Genomic DNA, 7397 nt, shown 5'->3' with positions numbered 1-7397 from the left:
CTCGCGATCGCGAGGATTCTCTTTGCTTTTTCTCGCGATCGCGAGTCCCATGAAACAGGTACAAACGTTCGCGAATCTTGGTTGCGCGGCACGAATTCACCCTCGAAGTATAAGTCGGGATCGCGAATGACATAAAACTCATTCCGGATTGCTGAAATTTTGACTTTGCTCAACGAACCCCGTCTCTAACCATAACAAATAATCTTTTCAGCACATAAACTTCAAATCATGCAGAATATCACATAAAACTCTCAAATCACTCACCATTTTACTAAACATCATCAAATATGGCGATAAATCTTCAATAATCACATAGATCTTGGATAAACAACTCTGATATTGCGATGATAAACATGTCTAAATCACGCAATATCACTCGTGTTAATCTCAGTACATCTTATCATCCTCATACAGACGGTTAGGGTGAATGAACGACTCAAATTTTATAGGATATGTTAAGAGCTTGCGTGTTAGAATATGATTTTGGGTCATGGGATTCTAATTTGTCGTTGACTGATTTTGCGTATAATAATTCATATCATTCTAATTTGTCGTTGACTGAATTTTTTATGATCATAAACGAGCTAGAATTGAGTTTGAATTTGAGTTCAAATCGAGCTCGAATTCGAGCTTAAATTTGAGTAAAGTTAAACGAATATAGAGTTCGAGCTCGAACAAACAAAATATATTCGAGTTCGAACTCGAACAAGTTATAATTTTTTTATCAAGTTCGAACAAAGTAAATTTCGAACGAGTCGAACGTAACTACATACTAATCGACTTGAGTTTGGTTTGTTAACAGCCCTGCCCCTAACTTACAAGTGTCTAAATAAACAAGTAAAAGAAAACAACGGGCTGAAAGTAAACATAAACATAAACACAGTTATTTATTTACTCGTATTTCCGTTAACATTAAAAAAAAAAATCTTCAGAAAAATACTCCTTTAGATTTTTATTGGTAACTGAGCGAGCATGTCACATGCACAAAAAAAAACCTGTCAGTTTTACATTTTGTCCACATTCCCATATTCATATTTTTTAAATCCATGGGCTTTAATTTTTACTATTTTTTTTTAAAAAAAAGTTCTAATGTTGATAGTAAAGTAATTTGTATTTCTTGCTATTTTCTTCACTTTTCCTTCACCTGATCATGGCAATGTGATTAGTTTACTGACAAAACTTTGAATCCTTGAAAAAAAAAAAATTATATGTACAGTTTGTTTTGCTGTATAATGAAGCTGTTATGATTAACTTTTGCTATCTGTAATAGTTTCTGCAACTTTAAAACCAATCTAAGGTAATCTGCTCTCTATGATCATTGAAGCTTCTATATATCACAAATATTTAACTTCAGTAATGTAATACTTTGAGATATCAAGTTTTCTATTGTATTTATTTATTTAATTAGGTCATTGATTGATATTAGGGGTGTTTGGATGTGTGTTTGCTTAAATTGACTATTGAAACTTGAATAACCAAACTGAGTTTGGGATTTGCTTAGTTTGTATTATTATAGTATGTTAATGTTAATTTCTAAAGTGTTTATTCTTTCTAAAGTAACCAGATAGGACAGTTTTCAAAAGAATGTTTGAATTTGCTAATCTGCTAACCAGATAAGGTTTTCGCTATTCAGGTTACCCTTGGATGGTGAATATTTTTAGTCATATATAAGCGGCCTAACTGGTTATCCGTGATCATTTTCGGATAAGGTTTTTCCTATGCAGGCTACCCATGGTAATGGTAATGGAGTATTTTTACTCAGATGTATCTGGCCTAACCGGGTTATCACGTGACCTTTTCCGACCCATTTCCTTGGCCACCCAAGATATGCTGCTTGTGAGGTTTGAACTTGTGACCTATCGGATATCCAACTACAATGCTATATATCTTAAGCATGGTTTTTTGTCACTTCTATACTAATGTTAACAAACTAGTTATTAAGACTTCAAGTTGAAATAATCAGTTTAAACACACATCGAATTACCTTATACCTTAGTAATTTTTGTCGTTCCATAGCACTTTCACTAACATAACCTTTTCGATGTACATATAGAAACAATGGTAGTAGGAACGAAGGCAAAAAAGAAAAAGAGCAAATGTGTTCAAGTCGATTGTGTTATCAACGTTGTAGAGATTAAGCCATGGCCTCCATCTAAGTCATTAATATCACTTCGATCCGCATTGATACAATGGGAACACGGCGACAAAAATTCAGGGTCTACTAAACAAGTTGCACCTTCATACGCTTCCGGTTTTGGTGTCGGTGACGGTAAAATAGAGTTTAACGAATCTTTTAAAATTCACGTGACATTATCTAGGGAGAACGAAACTTTCGTGAAGAACTGTATAGAGTTTAATTTGTACGAACCTCGAAGGGACAGAACGGTAAAAGGACAGTTGTTAGGTTTTGCGGTTGTGGATTTGGCTGAATATGGTGTTGTTAAAGAGAGTTTGTTGATTAGTGTGCCTATGAGTTGTAAAAGGACTTTTGGTAGTACAACTCAACCTATGTTATTTGTTAAAATCAAAATGGTTGAGAGAAATCATCGTTCGAGGTCATCTTCATCGAGGGAGAGTTTAATTAGTCAAGGATCGGTTTCGGTTTTGATGAACGAAGAGTACGCTGAGGAAGCCGAGACCGATTCCAGTACGGATAATGATGACATCATATCCCAGTCATCAATAACTGCTGATTCGGTGATGTTTGGATCCAATGCAAATCCTCAAAGACAGGTAGTAATATTATGCTTGCTGTTATATTTTTTTGTGTTGAGTAATCAGCGTTGAAGAAATCGAAATTACTCGGCGAGTAGTCGGTTTTTGCAGCTGGGGGAGTACTCGGTCAAAGTCGGTCAAACTTGCTCAAACTCGGTCAAACTCAGGCCAAACTTGGGATTACTCTCAAAAACCGTCAAAACTCGGCCAAAATTCGACTTTACTTAATAAATCAGTCAAAATTGGTAAAAACTAGGTCAAAGTCAAACTTAGTCAATATCCGAGTACTCCCCAAGGGCTCCTCGAATGGGTTGATTTGGGTTATGTTTTACCCTTACGGGTAAATAAAAAATATTTAGTTTAGAAGGTACTGCGTTAGCCTATCGCTGAAACACTATAAATTTTGTAATCATATTTGACAGTAGTTATCTGTTAAAAATCTGAAACCTTTTGGGTCAGACGACCCGTTTAGACTCATACCAAAAGATAGTGAACCATTTGGGCCCATTGGCTAACCGCATGTCCCGCGCATATTGCAGAATGGATCTGAAGCCATATATGGAAGTGCAGAAAAGGTTGACGGTCAAGAATTATCGGTTAAAAATAAAAGAGCCGCTTATGAAGAACGCATTTCATCATCAAAAGATTTATACTCTGAGTTAGAAAGTGCACGTACGACTTTATCTAACATCCGTAACTCTAAGTTTACTATGCTCTCACAAAGGGTTGATTCTCAAAACTTTAAACTATCAAGGTTGTATGTTGTTAATGATGGAACAAATGAACAATCTTCTAAATTATTTCAACTATTCAAAGAAACTCAAATTGGTCAAGAAAGTCAAACCATTGAGGATTTTGGATTTGATGTTGATAGATTAAAGAACGCGAAATCTGTCGGTTCATTACTGGATTCAGGCATTAGCAATGGGTATTTAAGGACTACAAAAATCGTAGAGAAGTTGAAAAATGTTGAAAAAAAAGATGAAAGCAAAGTACAACAATTAGAGCAGAGAGTACAAAATCTTGAAGATGAACTGAGAGAAGCTGCAGGGATTGAAATCAGTCTTTATTCGGTAGTTGCGGAACACGGAAGTTCGATTAATCGAGTACACGCTCCCTCACGACGTCTTTCGAGGTTGTACGTACATTCGTGCAAAACGAATTCTTCAAGGAGAGCCACGTCAGCAAAATGTATAGTGTCGGGATTGGTTTCGGTTACGAAAGCGTGTGGAAACGATGTTCCGAGGTACAAATTGAGCTCCTGAATATTCGGTTAAAGTTACATATAGCTGATTCTGTTTTTGTTTTTGTTTTTGACTACAGGTTGACTTTCTGGCTGTCGAATTGTATCGTGCTAAGAGCGATAATACACAAATCATGTGAGAAAGGAAATGATGACATCACACGTTCGTCTTTAAATGAGAGTACGACTTCTAGTGAATGGGAGGACCCTTGTATGATTACTTCGATTCTTGAAAGAGTAGAATCTTGGATCTTTTCACGCATTATTGAGTCCATTTGGTGGCAGGTACTCGAATTTACTTAGAGGGGGCAAAATGGGCGGGTCTTGTGACAGTAACAGACAAAGTTACAAATCTCACTACTCGGGGAGTAATCGGTCGGTACTATTTAAGGAGTACTGACCAAGTTTGACTTTGACTAATTTTGACCGACTTGCCTGAATATACCCATTCAAAAGTAAACTAGTCGCGATTGCCATCTGTTTACTTTTTTTTATTTTCAAATATTTATTCAATTTATTAACTTGTTATATAACTTCATTTTGCAACTTTTTTAGACTCTTGCTCCTTATATGCAAACCACATCTGCAAAGGGAATCTTCAGATTCGTAGATTCAGAATCTAATACATCTCGTCAGACAACAACGTGTAATCACGAACAATCGAACACCTCTTTACATCTTTGGAAAACTGCTTTCATGGATGCTTGTGAACGAATTTGTCCCGTTCGATCCGCAGGTCGCAATTGCGGTTGCTTGAGTGTGCTGTCTATGTTGGTAATACTTTTACATTCTTAAAACTACACATCTCTAAAACTTCATCTGTAAATGTTTTTTTTTTTTTTTTTTTTTTTTTTAACAATCTTTATTATTGTGTTACTTGTGTAGATAATGGAGCAATGCGTATCTAGACTAGACGTAGCTATGTTTAACGCTATACTTCGTGAACCACACGACGAGGGTCCCACTGACCCTGTATCAGACCCCATAGGTGATGCTACGGTTCTTCCTATTCCTTCAGGCAAAACAAGCTTTGGGGCCGGTGCACAATTAAAAAAGACGGTCCGTAAAAGTTAACCCGTTTAACAGCGTTTTGCCCTAATTTTATCTTACACTAATGTGTGTTGCTTTGGTTTGGTTATGAACAGATCGGAAACTGGTCCAGTTGGCTAACGGATGTATGCGGCTCGCCTATTACTTTTCATCTCCTTACTGCACTGAGTGAACTTATGATGATGCCGAAGGATATGCTCTTAAGCAGTACTATTCGAAAAGAGGTTTGTAACTGTAGAAAATGGAAAGCGAAATCTATTGTTTGACAGTAAATTAAATCTACTGTTTTGTTGAGGCAGAGACAGAGGGATGCATGTGGATGCTTTGCATCCCCCAACTTTTCAAATAAGCGAATTATAGTGTGTTAAAAATTGTATATTAGTTGCCAATATCCCCCAATAATAAACACAAGCATCCCTTAAATATCTCATAATTACAATGTATATATAAAAAAATTATGTTGATATTTAATTTTTGTGAAATGCATCCCCTATACGTAAATCCTGACTTCGCCTCTGGTTTTGTTGAACGATTTATTCAGCTTATTTACAAATGTAAATTGTTGTTGATTTTGAAGGTTTGTCCTACTTTTGGTATCCCACTAATAAAGAGGATTCTTGATAGTTTTGTCCCGGATGAATTTTGCCCAGACATGATACCGGTGGTGGTGCTTGAAGCTATGGCTTCAGAGGTCAGTTTCTCTACATTTTTTTCCTTGATTCTTATTATTAAATGTTGCGCACCGCGCAAGCTAAATGCGGTTGATTTATGGATACGGGTAGAAATGCGTACAAACAACATAAAAAGATAACTGCAAATGGTACCCGTTGCTTTAGAAATGATCCAAATCCGGAGGAAGTTACCAGCGCGCTTCGGCGCGAATGGTACCCGTTGCTTTAGAGGCTGGTCCCACAATGTGGAAGCCCTTTGAAAATATGGGCGTACTTTCGAGCCCATTCATGTCTAGAATATACACCTCTGGTAGGGATGGCAATGGGTAGAAAAAATCATGGGCGGATAAAATCAAAAAAATTTACCCACGTTTGGAACGGGTAAAATTTTGTACCCGTTGACAGGTTGCGGGTGGGTTTGTGACGGGTAAAATATGACTTGTGAATCCGCGATACCCGTTTAACTAACCCGCGGAATATGCCCGTTAACCCGCATAAATATATATAATATATATAATTATACATTAATATATTTATATAGTTTAAATGGAAATTTTATAAGTATTTGCTGTTTTACCCGTGGGTCGTGGATATCCGTAGGTACAACTTAGATAAATTTATATTTATTTAAACCTACGGGTTTGCCCGCCAGTCACAGGTATCTGCGGCTCACAGACATGGGCGAAAAAGTTTACCCGTTGATGGGTAGACGGGGCCCGACGGGTAAAAATTTTTGTTGGTCGGGTCGTGGGTGTAAAGTATCCTTGCGTGTTATCCGCGAGCGTCATCCCTAACCTCTGGCAAGTGGATTAGTCTCGTTCCTGGGCTTTGTAGAAAACACAGGGTTTGAATGTCACTGGCGATATACGCACCTGATTTCAAATTCAGAGGAAGTTGAAATAGGAGCTTAAAATAATGAAATATTGAAATTTGTACAAACATCATCTTTGCTTAACGTCTTAGCTAACTTAACTAATCAATATTTTATGCATCATTCATCAGGATTTAATCGAGAGTAGCGAAGATTGTATCACCAGTCTCCCTTGTGCAGCAGCTCCTATCGTATACCACCCTCCTGCTGCATCTTTAATAGGATGCATCTTAGGAGATGAACGAAACCAGGCTAAGTTATCACGTAGTGGATCTTCAATCCTACGCAAGTCTAATACAAGCGACGATGAACTAGACGAATTGGATTCACCATTTACTTCAATCATTGACTCAGTAGCTGATTCAACGAAGCCCGTTTGGACATTAAAAGACAGCAATGTTATTCGGTATCAGCTTCTTAAAGACGTGTGGATGAATAGCGATTAGCGATCATGTTATAACTTGCGACGTCGAAACTTAAGTGCCGGAAATGTAAATATCGACAACAATTGCTGTTATTCGTTTCCAGGCTGTGTGGGGCCAATTTTGTTTGTGTTCAAGAACTAAATTATTAAGTCATTCCTATTGTAGTATTTGTAGTATCAGATTAACAGAGAAGCATGTTTTTTGTATGTTTATTAAAATTTTGCTTCACAAATTTCATCAAAATACATTCTTTTTTTTTTTTTTTTTTTTTTTTTTTTTTTTTTTTTTTTTTTTTTTCAAACCAAAATACATACTTCCTCGTTAATTAAATTAATTTCATTTGGAAAATGCAATATGAAACTGCTTAGTAGGTGAATTTGTTTTGGTTTGAAAGAAACCAATAGTATTGAGTATGCAATAAA

The 7397-nt window shown here is 36.6% G+C and overlaps 1 protein-coding gene across 1 annotated transcript; it reads left to right on the top strand.

The window, feature by feature from the left end:
- The first annotated feature begins 1201 nt into the window (after positions 1–1201).
- Positions 1202–7051, top strand: LOC139848411 (uncharacterized). Its single transcript, XM_071838149.1, has 9 exons — positions 1202–1297; positions 2054–2733; positions 3255–3961; positions 4039–4243; positions 4514–4732; positions 4844–5017; positions 5104–5232; positions 5586–5699; positions 6682–7051. The coding sequence occupies exons 2-9, from the start codon at positions 2059–2061 to the stop codon at positions 6994–6996; spliced, it is 2538 nt and encodes an 845-aa protein (XP_071694250.1). The 5' UTR covers positions 1202–1297; positions 2054–2058; the 3' UTR covers positions 6997–7051.
- Positions 7052–7397: the final 346 nt, after the last annotated feature.

This window comes from Rutidosis leptorrhynchoides, chromosome 5, assembly GCF_046630445.1.
Source record: "Rutidosis leptorrhynchoides isolate AG116_Rl617_1_P2 chromosome 5, CSIRO_AGI_Rlap_v1, whole genome shotgun sequence".
Taxonomy (NCBI): Eukaryota; Viridiplantae; Streptophyta; class Magnoliopsida; order Asterales; family Asteraceae; genus Rutidosis; species Rutidosis leptorrhynchoides.
The sequence above is the reverse complement of the archived record's forward strand: the minus strand, read 5'-3'. Positions and strand labels throughout refer to the sequence as shown.